The sequence below is a fragment of the Pelophylax lessonae genome (assembly GCF_965119305.1).
Source record: "Pelophylax lessonae genome assembly, chromosome: 3".
In the NCBI taxonomy this organism is placed as follows: Eukaryota; Metazoa; Chordata; class Amphibia; order Anura; family Ranidae; genus Pelophylax; species Pelophylax lessonae.
The window spans coordinates 595331570-595353867 of record NC_138770.1 but is presented as its reverse complement, the minus strand read 5'-3'; the positions used below and the strand labels follow the sequence as shown (position 1 = coordinate 595353867).

Here is a 22298-nt window from a genome sequence, read left to right as displayed (position 1 = left end):
CTGGGAGACTGAGCCACATGACCCGTTACCGCCCCCCCCCCCCTCCCCCTTCCAGGGTCTCCAACAATCCAGTGAGGGCTAGAGGTGCAGAAAATGAGGGACCTCTGATGTATATAGATTGGCCAAGAAGATGTCTGGAATTAAAGGAAAAGTTGGGCCAAAGCTCTTTAGACCCTACTTCTCCTGTGGGTCACAGGAGTGCACTACGTTCTGCACTCCAGTGACCTGTCGGTTGAAGACACGTCTCGTCAGGGAAGACTTTGTCAGGATCCATTCAGATGACTGGACTGGCAACTGGCTCATCCCCTAAGTCAGCCACTGGGAGACTGAGCCACACGACCCATCAACCCCCCCCCCCACCCTTCCAGGGTCTCCGGCAATCCAGTGAGGGCTAGAGGTGCCGGGTAGAGGGCTGCTGACTGCCGATGGCATCCCTCTCCTTTCTGTCAAGCATAACAGTTTAAAAAAAGAAATTTAGAGAGTATACTTACCCTTTCCCTCATCTTCCCCTCCAAGCACCTAGGCGAGAGTCATTTCATTCTTTGTCTGGCAAGATCAGGGGAATATAGAGTGCTTCAAATCTTGCTAAGACTACATTCCCAGCACTGTGCTGCAGTGTCTTCTGACAAAATTTGGAGTGCACATCATTCTCTGGGACCTCACTGGCAGGAGGTTAGCCTGCACCTCAGTAGTTTGTGGTAAATTGGCGCAAGTGGAAGTCTCAGTGTGGGCTGGTTCTGGGGACCATGAGGGGGGAGGTAGGGAAGGGGAAAAAAGCCAAGGGGGTTAGGGGACCCTGGCGGTGATGCGGGACGCTTACGGCAACGCGTTTGCGGAGCATGCACTCTTTCTTCAGGCCGTTCAGAACCGCATCACCGCCAGGAAGTGACGTCAGGATCCCAAGACACACAAGGCTCTGCGTTCCACCAGCCGACGGGTAGCCCACTGGCACCACCGAGGCCGCCCCACTGCACATGGAGGAACACCCCTGCCTCTATTACCGGGACCCCCTGCCTCCACTACCAGGACTCTGCTCCAGTGATGCCCCAGATGAGAAATCTCAATATCTTCACGATGTGCCTTTAACCCACCTGTTTGTGAGTGTATTACTTCTTTACACCATATTAAAATGTGTTGCTGCACTTAGAAGGCGCTGCGCTTTTTTCCTCTAGCCTGCACCTCAGAAGCTGGAGGAAAAGTGAGTTAATACCTTCTTTTTTTTTTTGTCTTTTGCTAGAAGTGTTTTTTTTTTTTTTTTTTAGTATTTTATGATCCCTTTTAGCAAGGGGAAAGGAGGGTGCCTGTTTAAAAAGTTATTCTGTATATATTATTGAAAACCCAAATTTAAAAAAAAGTGTAAGATCAGCGATAATGAGAGAATTGTAAGTTTTGATAACAATCCTGACTTGCAAAGCATACAAATCTGAAAAAGTTTGGCAGCAGTCAAGGATTTTGATCAAGTTTAAAAAAAAGTTGATGCAAAATTAATTCTGCTTAGTTTTCTCTCTCACTTTAAGCCTAGTACACATGGGCCGATTGTCGGGCGGTATCGGCCATTCAATAGAAACCAGCCGACATTCTGCCCAGGTGTACTGCAGCCAGTCCGACCGAACAGGGCCAGCTTCTGTCGAAGGCTCATGACCGAAGAAGGTCTCCCGATCAGCACTCAGCCATTGAGAGTGTGCTGGTGGGAGGCCGTCCCCCTGTCAGAACACAATTGCTCAGCAGGGTAGATTGCTGTGCCAAATCAGAATGCTAGTAAAGGTTCGTTGTACAAAAAAACTGGTATTGTGTACTAGACTTTAGCATGGCAACATTTTGACACCTAAAGTGGTTGTAAAGGCTAAAGGTTTTTCCATTTATTGCATTCTCCGTAATAGGGTAAAAAAACTTTTAGGTGCATTTCCCACACCACCCCACTCCCCCTAAATACTTACCTGAGCCTGATCTCAATCCATCGCTGTGCCCGAGAGCATTGAGAAAAATAGGGACACAGAGCAATAAAAACATGACAGGGGTACTAATCCCTCTCTGCCCTATCCTAAACTAAAAAAAAGTTTTGAATTTGGTTAAACTTTAATAAGCCCCTCTACAGTAGAACTTGGACTGGGAGAGGAAACTCCATTAACACTCAGGGCAAGTGATGAGCGACTGAACCTAGGTTTGTTTCAGGGTGGGTTGATCGAACATTACTGAAGTTCGGTTGCTGAATTTAAACCCTGTTTTAGTCAATGGGGGCCAAATGTTAAAAAACAAAACAACTAATCGCTGTTTTCTAGTCTAATAGACAAGAGCTTGTCAAACAAATGGCTATGCACTTTATTTTAAAGAGGAGTTCCACCCAGTGAACCTTTTTTTAAATAAAAATACCCCCGGGACAGTCAGGGCTAGTGCATTCCAGAATGGCTAGCCTCTGATCTGTCCCGGGTTGCACTTACCTTTTAGAAGAAATACTTACCTTGAAAATGTATTCTCCAGCGCTGCCATCTCAGGTGTGGGCAGCTTGAAGCCAGCGCGATCCTCTTCTGTGTCCTCTTCCGTCTTCTTCGGTCCCACGATGCACAGCAGCAGCCCCGCCGTCACTTCCGGGGCCGCAGCGTCATCCCTCCACAGCTTCTGGGCATGCCCAGAAGCTGTTTTGCAAGGTATGACGGCGCCTGCACAGGAACTGACGTCGGGGCCGGTGCAGGCGCATTGATTCCTGGGAGCGATGACGTTCAGCTCCCAGGAATCATTGCATGCCAGGAAGCGACGACTCGCCGCGGCCGCCGAGGGGAGGAAGAAGGAAGTAAGGTAAGTATATTTTCTTCTAAACGAGGTAAGTAAAAAAAAAAAAAAAAAATTGCGATTTATCCATTTGTTTTTCAGGTGACCTAGAGTGAGAAGATGGAGGTAAGTATAATTTTAGGGTGAAACTCCACTTAAAGGGCAGCATTAAAAATAAAATATTCCTTTTAAAAAAAAAAAGGGGGTGAGGGTCTGGTATGGATATCCAGGGGGACCCCATGCAAAAAAATAAATGAATAAAACTGCTTGCTGTTCCCCCCCCCCCCCCCCCACGTTATAAAGGTTTTAAGGGAGAACCTCAAGCAAAAAACAAGAAAAAAAGTGTGGGGACCTCCTTTAGAAATTTGTACTAGGCCAGAAAAATTGGATATGAGTGTATGCCCCCCAACCAGGCCACATCCCTCAACATGAGACCCCCTGGAAAAACACTTTATGCTCCTGTTGATAAGGACGAATGTCATGAACTAACTTTGGAACTTATTTTTAATAATTTACTATTTACATTTTTAGGGGGATTTAGCAGAAGTACTATGTAGGGGAAGGGGGTATCTGGGGATCCCTTTTTGGAAAAGGGGTACAAGTTGCTTGGCACTCTCCTCGTGTTGAAGGCATGTGATCTGGTATGGATCAGGAGGATAAGGGTCTGGTATACCCTTTTTTTTTTTTTTTTTTTTTCATGAGGTCCTCCTTAACATTCATACAAGATGTAAATGGTATGAATTTTGGAGAGGGCCCCACTTTTTCTTTTTTTTTTTTACACTTTCACTTTGTTTATGTTCACCTGTCAGCCTGGGAGCCCCTGGCTGACAACTGAATAGGCCTAGCTGGGATATATCATTGATTGTTAGTATGGCTCCCTGACAACCTGGAGCCCTGAGCAGGAAGCTGCCACATTTAGCAGCAGTAGTAAAACGCTATGCTGCAGCCAGAGCTTCGTCTCTCCCAGTGGCATCTTAAGAGTATTATAGGCCCCCAGGCAATGCAGTGCACTGGGGCCCTGCCTACACAAGAATAAAAATGCTATTTATCGATAAGGCAATATTTATTGGTACAACAGTGCCAGGCTAATGACAGCTTCCAAGTTCGGCAGCTGGGTCCGATGAAAACACACCCGGACGGGAGTCAGACTCGACTGTCCTGTGTGTGCCTGTTCCTGTGGAGGCAGACAGGGATTCCTGCAGATGGGGGGCTTCCCCTCCATGGCCCAAGGGGCCTGACAACAGCGCAGTGCCGACAGGCGCTTACCACAAGTTCGGCAGCGGGATGCACACGGGAATCAGGACTAATGCTTGGCTGGGGCTTGCCCGCTGGGCAGGTGGGGCTCCCCAGGCAAGCGGGGCCCCCGGACAAGTGCCTGTCATGCCCCTTCGGTAAGATGGCTCTGGTCTCTCCTGAACACCAATTTGGTTTAGCCATTCAGTGAACCTGTGAATGAGCAAAATTTGATGCGAACATGGATTTGCACCAACCCGGCAGCTCATCCCTACTTAGGAGTGAACAGACAGAAATACAAACTCATTGGCAGTACCCAATTAATATTTTAACTCTGCATTAAGTGCAACCCGGTCTTTAGAAATAAGCAGCCATTGCATGACAGCGATTGGAAAAAAAAAATGCGTTATGGTTTTTTTTTTTGAAAGCACAGCGCTTTACAAGGCATTGTATTTGCGTTATGACTCACTGCTGTGCGTTGAACTCTACTGTAAAGTGCATTTGGGCTCTGTTCTTAATGAATTGCACCATAATACACCACACATAGAGATGGTATGTTGACATGCATTTCGGCAACATCTGTTGATGCAGCACACAAGTGTGAATGGGCCATGAGATTGTGTGCTCAAAAAGTTCCAGTTATTGGAAATTGTTTCACAATACTCTAATATTGCTTAAAAAAAAAAAAAAAAAAGAGACTTTGTTTTTAAAGAGCGTTCGAGACTTTACGTTTCAAAGAGAGTGCCCAATCTTCAATATCCTACATGAAATAATATACAATGTTTGTTTTCTGCATTGACGTTCCCTTTAACCAAGTGAATCCCTAATTAGACATAAACAACTCTATTACAAATTTCACTAATTAGTGACAACACTGCCAGGCAGAGTTTTCCCAGTAAGCCCAGCGATGTCTGTAGAGACTTAGGAAAAATGACTAAGCATATGAAAATAGCTCTTCTAATGAAAACAGATTACTGTATTTCTAGACATATGTAGTAATGTACAGTATATACTGTGAACACATTATCTGTTATGCCATGCAGCAGCAATGCTTTACTTTTAAAATACCTAGAAGAATGTACAGTATCCATGGTATAGTGAGATATTCATGCATTGGCAAGTGTCTCAGGGAAATTATTCCTCCTTTTCCAGTGTAGGTTTTAATCTGATTGGCAAAGCAGACTAAGATGCAGAATCAAACTTTTGAATAAAGTGATTGTAAACCCTTAGGCCCTGTTCACACATGAGCGATTTTCAGCTCGTAAAACGCTCATCTTTTAAAGTCTCAAAACACTCAGCAAGCAAAATCCTATTCATTTCAATGGCCCCTGTTCACATATGAGCATTTTGTCGCCTGAAGCTCAAAAAAGTACACAAGCTTCTTTTTTTGGCAGATTACAAGATGTTAGATGTCAATTCCTGCCTCCAAACACCTGCAAAAAACGCTTGAAAAACGCCTGAAAAAAGCCCAAAAAAACTGAAAATACGCTCATGTGTGAATGGACCCTTATGGCCGGAATACACCATAAGAAAATCGGCCGAAAAAGATATTCTACTCGTTAATGCCCAGCCATCAGTGACCGATATCGATATTGTGAACGAAAAATCCCGTTTGAAAAAAACAAAAACTTCTGTCGTCTCGTTTGCAAACGAACGATATTCTATACGTTGGTGTTAAGGTCGTTCATTTAAAATCTGTAGAACATCATCACGCATGCACTGTTTCGATGGTCGGCGGTCAAACAGTCAGGCGATATTCAGCCTGTGTATGTTGGCAACGTTTTCGACCAACAAACACTTTTTCATAAGTCGGTGGTCGAATGATCGGGCAATATTCGGCCCGTGTATTCCAGCCATTACATATACTCTGTGAAGTGACTGGCCTCTGGTAATACACAGAAATGAAACAAATCTTCCTATATAAGGTGTACCCGTTTCTCTGCAGTCCCCTCTTCTCAACATGCATTCAAAGTCCAGAATGTATAAAGCTTGTCTGAGCGTTCAGAAAAAAGGGAGCAGAGAGCTGAAGTCACACACTGGAGAGCATTGAGAGCTGATTGGAGGGAAGCCATTCCACACAGCACACAGGAACAGAGCTGAGGCTGTCAATCTGTTGGAGATTCCTCCCCAGTCACCTTTTTTCTCTTGGTGTCAGGAAAACTTGCCAGAAGTGCTGATAGCAGAGGAATGAAGCAGCAGACAAAAATTGCACTTAGTGCTCTTAATTGAGACAAGTATACACTATAGAGGGATATGCCTTGTTCATGTCTGAGGTTTACAATCACTTTAAAGCAGAACTAAATTAAATAATACTGGCCTATATTTTTTTTTAAAATAAACAACTTTTAGTTCACTCTCTGGTGTTGGTCCACTGCTGGCCCTGGTCTTGTTCTTAGTTGAATATCATCCAGTGTCATTCAGCCCACTTCCCGTGAGCCCAGGCTATTGGGTTCCTTCACCACAGAGCCTGGGCTAACAGTATAATACTGCAGAGATTACCATTGACATCAAGGTTGCTCTCAGCAGTATTGAAGATTGCCCACCACTGATGCTGGAGATAAAGAGGGAGGATATGTGACCAACTGGGTTTAAGGTAAGTATAATAGGAATTAAAAAATGACGTGGAAAGGGGGTACCAGGTGGGGGAGATTTGAAAAACTGGATATGTGCTATAAAGTATATCAAAATCCAAAAACAAATGTTTGATATATTGCACTCTTACAGGCTAGAATAGTCATGTTAAATTTCTATTTTCAAGTCTAAGTACATTTTCTGCAAGTGCACAGAATAGTTTTTGATCTTGCCAGAAATGCAATGTTCTAGTAATATTCTTTGAATTGAGACAGAATCTCAAACAGTGTTGCCTTCCTTCTAAGCTACTTTCTCTTGTTACGGTGATCAAGAGAGGAGGACATGTTTGTAGACCAAATCAGGAGAGCTGCTTTGTGTGACAGCGCTTGTTTCTCCTTCGATAGAGCGGCTTGGGTGAGCGTTGTCACCCAAGGACAGGAAATGTGTCACTGGCAGGATCACCTTGTAAACATAGTCTGAAATAAGGAAAACTGCAATCATATTATTGTTCTTGGGTTTAGATACACTTCAAGTGTGGCTGAGATTGTCTAATAGTGGCCAATCTTTTTCCTTGCAGCTCTGAATGCTGGATTTACCTCCCACCAGGGATGCATTGTCCTTGGAGTTTATATGTTCTCTCAGGGTTTGTGTGGCTTTCTTTCTGGCCAAAAACAAATTAAAGCCTAAGTTTACTCTAAAGCAGGGGTCTCCAAACCTTAAAAATAAAGGGCCAGTTTACTGCCCTTCAATCTTTAGGGAGGTTGGACTGTGGCCAATGGGATTAGAAAATACCCTGGCATTGGTGTTAGTGTAACAATTGCATAGGCTTGGTGGCCAGTCAGAGTAACTATTCATTGGTTTCAATGGAGGAATAGTGCCCCATCTCTGATGTCAGTGGGAGTATTGGTTCCCCATCATTGGTGTCAGTGGGAGGAATAGTTCCTCATATCAGTGGGAGGAATAGTGCCCCATCTCTGATGTCAGTGGGAGTATTGGTTCCCCATCATTGGTGTAAGTGGGAGGAATAGTTCCTCATATCAGTAGAAGGAATAGTGCCCCAAGGGCTGAATAAAGGCAAGCAAAGGGCCACATCCGGCCCCCAGGCTGCAGTTTGGAGACCCCTGTTCTAGAGCTAGGGTATGCTACCTCGGCACTCCCATCTACAATGAAACTACCGATCCCAACATACTAACGATCTCCCACAGCCCTTTCCCCAAATTTACTAATACACCTACCCCACTCCCACCCCTAGAGGGTCCCCTCCTCCCCTCTACCCCTCTTCCTACCCTCTGCCCTCCCCTTTCCTGTACCTCTTCTTTACCCCCTCACCCCTACTCACACCCTACTAGCACTGGTCCTACTTTTCTACCCAGTTCTACCCTTACCATTCCGCTATTCTTCCCTACTTTTGCAGTCTCCCGGATCTCTCTTGCCCTCTGGCATTCCTACTGTTAGGAATGTTAGATGGCCGCTCTCATTATCAATAGCTATATATGTTGTTGACACTTACCTAACAACCCCCCCCCCCCCCCCCCAAATCCCCTTTCCCCCCTAAATCTATACCAATGGTTCTACTAGTTGATCCATCCCCACCACCCTACCTCCTCTTCCCTTCCTAACCTCCTCTTAGTACTCTACTTCATTAACCCTGTGTTATTGATACTGCTGCCATGACTTATAACCTTACTTTCCAATCCATACTCCCCTAATACGACGACTGTTCTAAATACAGCCTACCGCCGGTTAAATTTCCTTCACCCCACGACACAGTATGATCTCAATATCGGCGCCGCCGGGTGTTTGGCAAACCTCCCACCTACACTTCTCATTTCTTGACTACTTGCATTAATTCTATATGTCTGTTGTAATTGTTCTTGTTTACACACCCTCCCATGCGCTGCCTGACTTTTTGGTCTTATGTACAACCAACGATACTCTGTATGATTTTGTCATTGTTAACATGCTTAATAAAATATTTGAACAAAAAACTACAGATCCCATCATGCCTATGCTTCTAGCCATGTCTGTGGCTGTCAGAGTCTTGCAAAGCCTCATGGGTAGTTTCAAAACAGCTGGAATGCCAAGGTTGCCTTCGCCTGCTCTAGAGTATGCATGAGCTTGTTAGAACATTAGAATGTCAGTTCCTGAAGGGGTAGAGACTAAAACCATGGTTCCATGTACTCTGTAATATGTTGGCTCTATATAAATATGGCAAATAAATAATATAAAGATGTAAATTATTGGAAGGTACTGCTTAAAAGAACCATTGCTCTGCACAGTCGCACGATAATTGGCAATATTACATAAATATTTTTCTGTATATGAAAGGATTTTGAATCAAGCAACACGGTAAGGAAATACGCAGTTATTTTAGGAATGTCTCAGTATTTGGACAATCATATTTCCTGCTGAACATTCCTGATGTGAATCCCCAGTGTGAGATTTCCTTTAATTGTATTGCTATAGCAGCAATAATCATTTTTGTGCAGTCTGTCAGCATGTCTGGGTGAATTATACACAGATTTTTGTTTCTCTATTTCTCTGCAATTCTCAGATTACTTTGTGTACCTCCTGTCTGCAGGAGATAAAAATGATGCTACTTAGGCTCTACTGCTCGGAGATTCTTGTGACCACACCTTTTATATTCCCTGTATAAAATATAGAACTATATTTTACATATAGCTGCATTGATAGGTTCTTGCTGATGTAAAATAGAACTAATATTTTATCCTCTCAAACCACAAACTTTGTAAATCTGCATATTCTATTTTAAATTCCTAGTCTGCTAGAACATACTTGCTTATCAATTGCTTCTGTAATCAATAGCAAATGGTAAAGAAAAAAATTAATTCCGCACAGCCTTTAGTTTGCTAAGACCAGTAAATTTATTACTGCTGTACATCTAAAGCCCCATACACACACGCAGATCGTCGTCATACAAATGTTCGTCTTTTCTCCCCGAGATGTCGGTGTCTGTTGAAAAGTGCAAAGACAGCACAAGGACAGCACAAGAATTTTGTCCGCAGACTTCAGCTGACTGCAGAAGTGATGTCATGTAATGGTTAACTTTCCCTGTGTTTTTTATTTTCTGAGCATGCCCAGTCTTGCAAATCTGCGGTCTGTCGGCTGATTTCTGTACTGACAGGCAAACAATTGTCTGTTCTGGTGTCCGCAGACAAAAATTTTCATGTTTGCAAGAAACACTCTTGTCTGCGGATTGTGTGCAGACAGCTGTCGGAGGCACCATACTAACACGCATACAATCGGCAGATCTTTCGTCCGCCGACGTTTGTATGACGACGATCTGCGCGTGTGTATGGGGCTTAATACTTAAGTGGAACTGTGCACAGACAGTTGAGATTAAAGTGGTTCTAAAAACAGAAGTTTTTTGATCTTAATACATTCTATGCATTAAGATAAAAAAACATCTGTGTGCAGAAGCCCCCCTAATACTTACCTGAGCCCCATCTCAATCCAGCGATGTTGCACGAGAGACTCGGCTGGTCAAGGTTCTTCTTCCTGATTGGCTGAGATGCACGGCAGGCGCTATGGGCTCACTCCGCTGTCAATCAAATTCAGTGAGCTAATGAGGAGAGGGGGGCGGAGCTGAGCAGAGCCCCGGTTCCGTGTCTGAATGGACACACAGAACATCAGCTCAGCTCAGGTGCCCCTATAGCAAGCTACTTGCTGTGGGGCAGGAGGGAGGGGCCAATAGCGCCAGCAAGGAACCCGAGTAGAGGAGGATCGGGGCTGCTCTGTGCAGTGGTAAGTATAACATGTTTGTTATTGTTAAACAAAAAATAAAAGACTTTAGTATCACTTAAAGTGCAGTAAAAGAACTTTAAAATAACCCCTCACTGACATCTGTAGCTGCAGGCACCATGGAGAAATGCCTTCTTAGAATTTACAACAGACATTCTGAAATTTCAGCATCTCTCCTCTTGGCTTCTTAAGCTTCAAGGACTTGGCTGCCTCCTAGCCTTTTAATGGACACACCATGTGCTGTAATTTAATTGAAACTTGACTTTAAAATCTCTGATTTAATTCACAGTGCCTGCTGCTACATAGGTTAGGGCTTGCTTTAGGGCTCATTCACGCTATGTGCAGAGACCTGCATTTCCCTGTACGTGAAAAACGCAGGTCTCAAAAAGGGCACACAGAAAACAATTTTTTTTAATGTGCCCTGTGCACACCACAATAAAGTGGAGAGGTGCGGAAAAATGCAGCAGGTCAGCGTCTACATACCTGACAAAGTTACTGTGCGGGTGCTGGGGCTATGAAACATTGCACTATGTCTTCTGTGATGTAATCATTCTTCAATAAAGGATTTGATGTAATTGAGGATCCATGATGTGCTGACAAATATGTACGTTTGATTTCTGAGCTACAATGCATAAAAATAAATAAAATGCCACTATGTAAAAAAGGAAAGGCACTACCCATAGAGAATGGACACCCACCTGCACAGAATAGGTTCTGGGATCCAGTGCCAGCTAGTGGTAAAGGAGGTGCCTAGGTTGAGGACCCTGAAGTTACAGAGGGGGTACATAGTCAGTGGACCCTGAAGAGTAACAAGTGTAAAGGGGGCGCCTGCAGTAGGGCCCTGAATTGTACAGAGTGTTGGTCGAGAATTGCATTCATACAGGAACCTTTAGCAGTTTACTACAAGCCAGTGCAAGGCTGGGGAGTAAAGTCAGGGACTCTGCAAGTCAAACAGTGTCAGAAGCTCTTTATTCTGCAGTGCTGGATCTTCTGGACTTAAAGTCGGGGATCTAGCACTTCTTTCAAGTTACAGTGTGTTACTAAACATCAGTGAGCGCTGGCTAGCGTCAGCTGGCGTCAGGACAGCGTTGACAGACATTTTCTGGAGAAAGTCCCAAGTGTATACAGTTGAAGCCTACAAGGAGTATCCCACTCATTCCCTTCTCCCATCCCCTTTTCTACAATAAAACTACAAAACCAAGATGCCGGAGTTGTCTATGTTTCAGTGCTCACACCCAGGGCCTCAGCCCACATGGGCTGGAGATTTAACCGGTACCGACGCTGGCTAGCGTCGGCTGGCGTCAGGACAGCGCTGACAGACATTTTCTGGAGAAAGTCTCAAGTGTATACAGTTGAAGCCTACAAGGAGTATCCCACTCATTCCCTTCTCCCATCCCCTTTTCTACAATAAAACTACAAAACAAAGATGCCGGAGTTGTCTATGTTTCAGTGCTCACACCAAGGGAGATTTAACCGGTACCGATGGCAGACCCACATCAGGTAACAGGCCTGGAAAACCTGCTACACGCATATTAATTACACAGACTCTGTGGCTGATTAGGGTGGTAATTAAACTCCCTTAGTGCCTTCTCTGCATTAAATTGGCCTCAGAACCTATGTAATTCATATGTGTTCAGGTTTAAAGGGATGAGGTGGCAATCTTAGGAGGAGAGGTGTTTGATGTGCTTAACCAAAACTGTTGCATTGCCCTCAGTTGGCAAAGCATGAGTTTGTTTTACATTTTTACTCAAGCCAAAAACTTTTTCTTTTTCATTTTGAATAAAGTAGGAATTGACTCCCCCGTAACAATGCTGTCAATAAAACAGGAAGTAAGGGAGATCTAGCCAGCTTGGAGGAATAAAGCATTTTTATTGTGAGTAGAGTAAGAGAGGCTTGGAACTCTCTGCTTTTTGTTGTTACATGCGTTCTCTTTGGAGATTTCAGCGAACATCCTTTCCTGGTGACACCATTTAAATTCCTTGTTATTCTATATGATTGTTTCAGGGATTTATGACATACAATATCTGCATGTGTATAGGTCCTCAATGTCTGTAGGCAAATGTAACCAACAAAAGAAATAGGAATAAGACAGTGAAACATACCACATTTAAGTACCATATTTGCCATTTTTGAAGTTAACAACAGCCATAGCGAACAGGCAGAGATATTCCAACATGTTGCGAAAACTCTGTAGCCAATCATTAATTGTTTCATTTTAGTAACAAAAAAGAGAACAAGTCTTATGCCCATGCATGCACAACATTTTGTCAAGTTGACAAAAAGACAGAGTGGGCCTTGATGGCACCCAATTCAAGCAAGGATGGATGAACCATTCACTGCTTGTTCTTCTTTTAAAAAATGGACACATTCATCGTTAGTCTGTTGCCTCTTTGCGTTCTGCAGGTCTTGGAGATACATCATCCAGTCATAGACCGATAGCAAATATGGATTTTTAGCTTGATTTATCCTGAAGAGTTGATGTTTTAGAAAAATATACCAAAAATGTTAACTGCTAAATCCTGTTTTCTCTTGGAAGTAATGTTGTTCCACTGTCCTAGCATATACTCTTTGCCAACTGATAAAGACAAACTAAGATGCATATCAACTTGTTCTCTTTCATGGCATAATTTATCTATTTATTCCCTAATATCATTTCACTTTGCAGGGCTGCTTAATTTTAAGTGACGAGTTAAACCACACGTCTTTGGTTCTTGGAGCCAGACTTTCAGGAGCTACTATTCGAATTTTCAAACACAACAGTAAGTATCTTTAACTTATAGTTCACTCTAGTGCTCCAGGCTGAATTAGGTGTTTTATTTTCAGCCTAAAATAATTTACTGCTAGATTATGAAAGCTATGACTAATGGACTTTCAAAGCTATTGCAATTTGTGTCCTGCTATTTCACAGAATACATTTTATTTGTAATTATTGGCTTTAGTCTTTTTTTTTGTATTATATTTTTTTTATGTGCAAATTGCAAGAAGTGGACAAATAAGTAGTCATGACAAATGTGCATGGTAAAATAGACTCCCATATCAAGACACCTGTTAGGCTCCAATGAAAGAAATACTTTTGTAACATATACTAGTACCGGGGTAGTAACCCAGTAAACACATTTAGTCTCAGAACTAGTGTTTGGCTCCACTGAACTTCTGATGGCTCTAAAGCAGAAAGGTGCAACATGTATAATGGCTACCTGCAACCATAGGCGGGTGCATGGGGCATGCCCAGGCACACCCTAATCACCCTCGTGCTTCCGCCATGGCCGCCGGCCCGCCACTGAGTCTGCTCTCTGCCCCTGGCTCACTGCTGGCTGGCCTCGGCTTGGCGGCTCGGCCGCTCAGCTCCAGACCGAATCCGATCCAAACGGCGCCGCCCACTGTAGAGTGGTGGGGGAGACAGGTGTGCGGTGCGGAGATGTACTGTCTGGGGGAGGGACTAGCCTGTGCAGCAGCCGCCCAGCGCAGCGAGGGATAGAACCAACAGAAGAATGCCGGCGCGGCGAGGAGGACGACAGGACAGTCAGCAATTCAGCAAAGAAGGAGGGGAAGAGGCCAGAGAGCCTGAAGTCTGGTGACGGTCTGTGGTGCTGTAGGAAAACCTTGCCTGGGGACAGATGAAAAAAAAAGGTAAGAGTAGTTCTGTAGTACTGTACTAGTGACTGAGTGAGAAGATTAAGTAAAGGGGATCTATTTTATGGGGAACCTGCCCTTCCCTGGCCTGCTGTAAGGGGGGATCTATATGGGGGACCTCACCTCACCCTGGCCTGCTGTAAGGGGGGATCTATATCGGGGACCAGGTCCCCGATATAGATCCCCCCTTACAGCAGGCCAGGGTGAGATTAGGTCCCCCATATAGATCCCCCTTACAGCAGGCCAGGGTGAGGTGAGGTCCCGTCCGCCATATAGATCCCCCCTTACAGGAGGCCAGGGTGAGGTGAGGTCTCGTCCCCCATATAGATCTCCCCCCTTACAGCAGGCCAGGGTGAGATGAGGTACCCGGACCTCACCTCACCCTGGCCTACTGTAAGGGGGGATCTATATGGGGGACGGGACCTCATTTCACCCTGGCCTCCTGTAAGGGGGGATCTATATGGGGGACGGGACCTCAACCTCACCCTGGCCTCCTGTAAGGGGGGATCTATATGGGGGACCTCACCCTGGCCTGCTGTAAGGGGGGATCTATATGGGAGACCTCACCCACTAAGTTCTTTAAACATGTTGTAGTTTTCTTAGAAAACATTTGAACACAAATAAGGCACTGAATTAAATACTTAAGTCGAGGGTTACTTGTTATAAGCTGACATCCACTAGCGTTTATTTTAATCACTGGCTTTTCAAGATAGGGTTTTTAGGATTTAGAAACACTGCCCTTGGATGTACATTTAAAGAAGACCCCTTTGTTGTGCTTTACATATAATAAATATACATAATCAGGTCCAAAATCTGATCCACAATCTTGGCTGATAAATTCTCCCAATTCAAAATCTTCTAAATCTTCAGCATATCTGCCATAGTCAGGTAGTGCTCAGTCCTATTAAACTTTGCCAGCCTGGCTGTAAGTGGCTCTGATGACCTTGAGAACCTTTTAATCAAGGGTACAATTCAGTATCAAGGTTTGGTGAGCTAGTGTTTATGCTCCAGCCCTCGCCATCGACCATACTCTGTGGAATGTTTGTAGAAAAAGTAGAAGGGGAAAAACCTTTTAGATAAGAGCGCTTAGTAGTTACATAAATGTCAAATTAATATGGATAGTTATTTCTCATTTGTAGATATTACCCACAGCAACAAAGGATTGCATTAAGAGTTCATCTGATAAACACTAACATCTGCTAAATTCTTTTAAGCAACATAAAGGTTTATAAAGATTATTCAAACAGTGAGCTACGTCGTTGGTCTAATAAGTGAGCTATTAATATAGTGTAATTGATTGATGCTCACAATTAAGGAAAATGTTTTACTCCTCTATTGCCACCCAAGGCAAACCCAAAATGAAGAAAAAATATTGCTTTGATCTCTCTCATTTTTGTATTTATCATTTTAATAATTTTATCATTTTTTGCTATTTAAGAATTCAGGATTAGCTGTGGTGTAGATAAGATTATCTGTGGTGTAGATAATATACACTAGCAAACCTCTAGAATTTTAAAAGTAAAACCTTAAGCTTTGCCCTGTAAACACTCCACACTCCATAAAGGACCATCTGTGATAAAGCAGGCTTTCCTTTACTGAGTTGGATTAAGTGTAGCTAATTAAAAACAAAAATGTAATATATTGCAGCTCACTAATCCTTAGATGTGGTGGTCAAGTTCATAAAACATTTTCCTTTATATAAACCTGGTGATTCTGCCAGGTGTACATAAGGAGGTGCAGAGACAGGTAGAGAAAGTCACTCTGTGCACCTCAGCCAATCAGAGGAAGCCATGTATTCATTGATGAAATACAGTTCTTCCTGGGAATGGCGTTCAGCCTGACTCGATTTTGATCCAGGAGTGGGACATAAAGTCCCCATCCCTCTGCTCTGCATATTGTATGTACAGTTCATACAGCATTCCCAGCAGGCGCATCTGATAGTTAAGAAAACCAATGAACCAGCTTGGTCCAAACTAACTATTTAAACTTACAAGAAGCCTGGAGTTAGGCTTTAATGTATAATGCAGAAGACAAGCTTCTTAATCTTTAACCCTTAGTTAAGACAGACTGTATTCAAATCTAGGTTAAAACTGATGATGAGATCTGCCAACATTAGCAGTATGAGACAGGGTTAAAGGCTGTAAGCCCAAGAACTGAGCAATTGCATGACCGCTGATCACTCTGTTCAGAGCTGAGAGCGGTGACTGTCAGTCCCTACTCTTTGCTCTGCCCCTCCAGTGCTCACTGGAGCATTGGGCTGAAGAGGGGGCCGGAGTGGCTAGCTCTGGCTCTCAGTGGCATGCTGAAGTGTAGTCAGAAAAGCTTTAGATACACCTCCTCCTTTTTTTTTTTTTTGCATGGCAATCACAGCTCGCCAACCCGCCCCCCCCCCCACCCCCCTTCTCCACCCCCCTTCTCCACCCCCCTTCTCCACCATCCACCCTCCATAGAGAGAATGAAGCAGGATTTTATTAAAATGGTAAGCAGCAATTCTTTTTTCCAGTTGTGCTGCGTGAGCAAGAACATCTAACAAATATAAAGTTACTGTTATCCTAAATTGGCTGCAAAAGTGGAAATACATTCTGTGTCAGATTGCGTGGTACTATTACAAAACTAGCAGATTAGCCTGTGAAAAGTTGGTTGTGGTAGCCTAAACATTATACATCATATCAAATTATCACTATTGGGTGAAACCAAAATCTTCTACAACCTAAACTGCTTGAGATGGCCATACATGGATCAAAATTTGGCCGGTTGAGCTTGGATCAGCCCAATTTCTAGCCATGTATGGGCAGGTTGGTTGTTCATAAATCGATCTATTGATCAACTTGTGTATAACTAGCTTGTCGAGCACTGATCATTTCATTCTGATGGCGGGGACATCTTCCAACTGTCAGAATACAATACCACAGTGGTAAGGTTTCTCCCTAACACCTCAAATGTGTAAATGGGGGGAATCTTTTTTTTTTTTTTTCACTCAACCCGTTGGCTTCAGATATACTTTAAGTACATGGCTAAGCATGGTCAACTTCACGGCCTAGTACACAGATTCTTTTTCAGCAGGCAATGTCCCAAGAAAAATTAAACAAAATACATTTCTAGGAATAAAAATAAAAGAAAGATGAACTTTTTTCATTTCTTTGAATTTAGATTATGGCAAAACAGTTCCTGATTGTTCTGTTATTTCAATGGAACACCAAGAAATGCTTTTGTTGTGGCTTTTTGAACATTATTTTGGACCATTCCCCAAAGGGGTTCTGTTTTCTTTAAATAAGCACACAATTCCAGTTTGTCTATTAAATCTGCAAGTTACTGTTGTGTTTAGGCTGTCTTTTAGGCTTAAACTCTGGGTGACACTTGACATTTGACTGTTCCTCCAAATTTCAGGATGTGCCATTTACTAGATGTGGTGAGATAAATTCTCGCCTTGTCGGTTTCTTTTTCTTTCCTCTTTCTTCCCAACTTTGAAATCCTACTTATGTTTTGTAAGACAATATTTGGAGAATTCTTAAAAATAGCCATTATTAAACAGTGTCCTGCGCTGAAAATGATCACATATGGAGTGAAGAATTTTCAAGGGAAGGGTATAGCAATAGAATTTTACAACAAAGTTTTAAATGCTGGAATAAATTGTAAACAGCTATTGGCTTTTATCATATATTTAAATGCTAGTTAGTTGCTATAGGAAAATGTCTGCTTTTGTTCTCAAACCTTTCCTTTATACAGAATTAAAGAGGGAATTAAGGTAAAGAAAAATATTAACTTAGCTGCTGTGGTAACATAGAGGGATCTCCCACAGTCCTCCTCTGAATCAGAAATGGACTAGTGAAATACAAGACTCAGCAAGAATATAATACAGTACTCAAGCAAGCTCAACAGTACTTTGGGGTTTGCATAGGTCAAGGTTTCACCAGTAGTTGTTACTGAAAATTACGATAAACCCTTTCCCCAAGCAAATTAAGGTAGTGGTGGCCCCATTATTGTAATTTTATGCTCTCCAAAATAAGCTAAAGAGTGCTATTAGTTGTGTGCAGATTGTGACTTTTTGTCGAAAGTCAACAGCTAATCCTTCATCTCCATCACTAACCAGTCCCCCTTCCAACATATGTGAGAGCAGTGATGCGTGGTTGTCACAGGAAAGGCAGATGTGTCTTTGACACGTGGGCTGTACCTGACAGTTTTGGGACTTTTCCACTGCAAGTACCGGCTCGGCTCTACTCGGCCCTGCTTGGCCCGGTTTTCTTCTCCACTGCTGGTACCGCATGGTACAGTGTTGGAACGGTTCGGTACAGTATGGTTTGCTTTTCCACTAAAGGAGTACTAAAGTTAAGTGGGTGGGATAACAACGGGGTGGGTGGGATTCTCTGACCAATCAGTGTCTAGTAGTGACTGCATGCAAAGGATTGTGGGATATGGTACCGGGTATGGTACCTCTTGGAACCACAATCGAGGTGGTACTGTTTTTGAGAGCCGTACCGTTCGGTTCCATGCAGTGGAAAAGCGCCGCCGTACCGAATCGTTCCTACACCGTACCATGCGGTACCAGCAGTGGAAAAGCACAAAAGCGAGCTGAACCGTTCGGTTCCATGCAGTGGAAAAGCGCCATTTGTCTTTACTTTCCTATGTTGTGTGGGAGGTAAGATTGTGGCACCCTATGAGGACATAACTGGGTTTCTGGGGACAGACTAGAGCAAAGTTTCTGTTCACTGAATAGGCACCAATGAGTTATTCATAGCTGAATAGTACATATTTGGAAGCAATTTCAGTAAACATTGGCAAAGGAAAGTACTGTTTAACCTGTAATTTTAGCTCTTTATGCCTGTGACGATAGATATGTAGTAGCTGCCACCAATGACTTGTTTTAGTTTAAAGAATATACAATGGCTAAATTGCCAAACTACCTCATGCAGAAAGCAGAAGAATTAATCGATAAAGGTCACTGAACTCCTGGGTATCTCTTCCAACTCCGTGACTCACTATGAAGTGAAGGCAAGTTTAGAATTGCAGCCAAATGTCTACATGCTTTAAACTAGTTGGCAAAAGAAACTCCCATGTTCTGTCCTTACAGATTCCTTTTAAAACAACCTAGTTCCATATTGTCCTTCTCTTTTGAAAGAAAAAAAAAAAAAAAACATTTTTCTAGTTCCAAAGAACAAATTATTATAGGACTTCACATTCCTTAAATGGTTATTTTTGGCACCCAAAGATTCCTCTCCTTTCTCTCTATGCCAATACTCTCTTCCTCCAACCTCCAGTTTTTTTCATTGTGGTTTTATTGTCTGGAAAAGAACATATCCAGTACATCTCTGTAATACGTGCACACGCCAATATGTTTTATCCCTTTAAAAATGCAGGGCCCTCCTAAAGCTGGCCATAAATGGGTAGAATTTTGAACAAAAAAATCATAGTAAAAGAATATTCTAAGAAAGTTTATTTTTCTCATTAGTGGGCCAAATCAACGTTCGTTTTCAACTGAATTTGAAGGAACAGGATGGAAATTGTTTCTGTAACATGAATTTGTGGCAGTGTATGTGGTTTTCATTTGGTAAAATCCATTAATTCCAAAATCAAATGTTAAAAGCAAATAAAATCTTTCAGACAATGTTTAAATGTTTTGAGACCTTTCCTAAGAAATTTCATTTCAAATTCTTAATTTTCTGTTGTTGGTGGACAACGCTGCCTTTGCTGCAGGTAAATCCCAAGCAGTTTTTGTTAGTTCTGCCTGAGTTCTCCTGTGCTTGAATATACGACATACGTTGAGTTCTCTTGACTACCCAAGAACCTGTCAACACACTGTGTAGGGAAAGGGCTCTTGAGTGAGTGTAGTTCTTGGGATGTAGGACACCTTGCTGATCCTTCTTTCCACCACCTACCTCTGCAAGAATTTAACAAGCTTATAAGTAAAATCAATTCAATGCAGCAGGAACGTGGGGAGATGGAAGTTTGACAGTAAATTAGAGCAATGTCTATCCAAACCCTTTAGGAAGAACTTTTGTCCTAAATAAAACTACAATTTAGAAGGAAGTAAACAAATTTTACATATAACTTGGTTTGGCTATTTTATTGCTATCAAGCACTGTACAGGGCACATTATTTAAGCCTCGTACAAACAATGAGACTATCAGATGAATGATCGTTGGTTTTTTTTTTTGCATGCTGGTCTCCTATCGAAAATTAGGAGGATACTAAATTTATGAAAATTTTCGTACGATGGAATACAACTTCGGAAGTGATGTAATGTGTTGTATTATATTGTAATGTATTCTTTAGTTTCCAAGCATGCATGTTCATTTTTGTCCCTTTTGGATAATTTTGGATGAACTGTCGTGTTCGGCTCTCGAAAGCTGTGTGCTAACAATCAGATTATCATACGATCGCTTCCAAAGTGGTATTTTTGGTCTGGTTTTCTGATCGTATATGCTAGGCTAAACTTAGGACAGGTAGGAGTGTGAGTGACAGTAGAAGCTCGAGGACTCAAGTTTGCAATCTGCATCCAAATAGCTTTTTGTGTTCACACAAGGAAATATGAATGAAAAGCAGCTTGTGAAAGAACTCCTTGAGCAATTCAAACGCAAGTCAAACTATCTCAGAAGCACCTGAAAGCATACTTTTCTTGACCAGGAAACTATTTAAGGCTAGTGTTTATAAGCCCAACACTATTTATGATCGTTTTTCCAAGTGATCATGTAAAATCCTTTCATCGTAAGACAGATGGTGCAGTTCTGTTACAGCTGCTCAAAACCTGTATGATTATGTACAATGAATCCAAAAGATAAATCGACACACTCATAGGGCTTAAAAGGTGGTGACGTTTTTTATTTTGACATTTTGGCAAGTCACAAGCTTGTGTTCCTTGTTCTGTACATTGCAGGAAAGTGCATTCTCTGTCATGTCACTTTTACATACCGATAGGTTGTAGGGACAAATGTTCATACAGGTACCAGAATGAGAGCAATGCACCTTGTATTCTGTAAATATGAAAAATGAAGGTGCGCAAATCAAAAGTGAAAAATGAAAGCAGAACTAGAGAAGTAATGATATTAGAAAAGTAGCAAGGAAATAGTGCGCTAACAATAAAAAGAATGGGAGTCAATGATGACTGTGGAAACCAACAATCCCTAAAGACTCTCAAATATGTCTGCTGAAACAAAATTAAGTGCTAAATAAGTCCGTGCAAAAATGCCATGACAATATATACAGACAAGAGTGTGTCACATAGATCACAATGTGATGAATAGAGGAGTGTAACAAATAAATAAACAAAAATAAAACAAAAAAAGTCTCTCAAATGGTGTAGATCTGCTTCAACGAATTAATAAAGTGAGTCCGTGCCAAGGTGACGTGGCGATAGGTGCAGACGATGGTGATTTCACATTAAAAGATGTTCAGGGTGGCCTCTTACCGCAAAACACTTCAATAATGACATTAAAACTTGAAGGAGACACAATGGTGAGATGGTGACACCCGGTAGTCTGTTTGTTCCGTTTTTTTTTTATGTAAGTGTTTTCCCCCTTTCTTAATAAACTTGTATTGAGGGTAATGCACCATCAGCTCCTTTTTTTCTTTGAGCATCATCCTCTGGGTCTTTACACCTTGAGCAACTGGAACCTTCAGCTGTGAACAGGACAAGTTTTCTGGATATCCCAGTGAGAGCACATCATATTGGATTCTCCACTCCAGTAGTCTAAACTCATATCTCCCTGATTTCTGGTAAGAATCCATTTCTACCACCGGGTGTCACCATCTCACCATTTTGTCACCTTCAAGTTTTAATGTCATTATTGAAGTGTTTTGCGCTAAGAGGCCACCCTGAACATCTCTTAATGTGAAATCACCATCGTCTGCACCTATCGTGACGTCACCTTGGCACGGACTCACTTTATTAATCATTTATTTATTAATTAGTTGAAGCAGACCTACACCATTTGAGAGACTTTTCTTGTTTTATTTTTGTTTATTGATTTGTTACACTCATCTATTCATCACATTTTGATCTATGTGACACACTCTTGTCTGTATATATTGTCATGACATTTTTGCACGGACTTATTTAGCACTTAATTTTGTTTCAGCAGACATATTTATTTGAGAGTCTTTAGGGATTGTTGGTTTCCACATTCATCATTGACTCCCATTATTTTTATTGTTAGCGCACTATTTCCTTGCTACCTTGTATTCTTCCACTACATTATTACATGATATCACTAAACAAACATGAGTGTGCAGCTATTGCTATACTGGGTGGCGATTGTCTTTAGTGTTGCAGCTTCTTCGGCACTGCATAGCACTAATTATATTTACTCTGTAGGATCATGACCTGTACTTAGGCTTTG

At 42.4% G+C, this 22298-nt stretch overlaps 1 protein-coding gene across 1 annotated transcript in view; it reads left to right on the top strand.

Annotated features, from left to right (window-relative positions):
• Window positions 1-22298, top strand: part of LOC309549498 (serine palmitoyltransferase 3-like) — a 201814-nt gene that overhangs the window by 93744 nt on the left and 85772 nt on the right. Inside the window, exon 6 of the mRNA XM_082249832.1 lies at window positions 12998-13091. Coding sequence (XP_082105958.1) covers window positions 12998-13091 — 94 coding nt within the window. The remainder of the gene's footprint in view (window positions 1-12997; window positions 13092-22298) is intronic.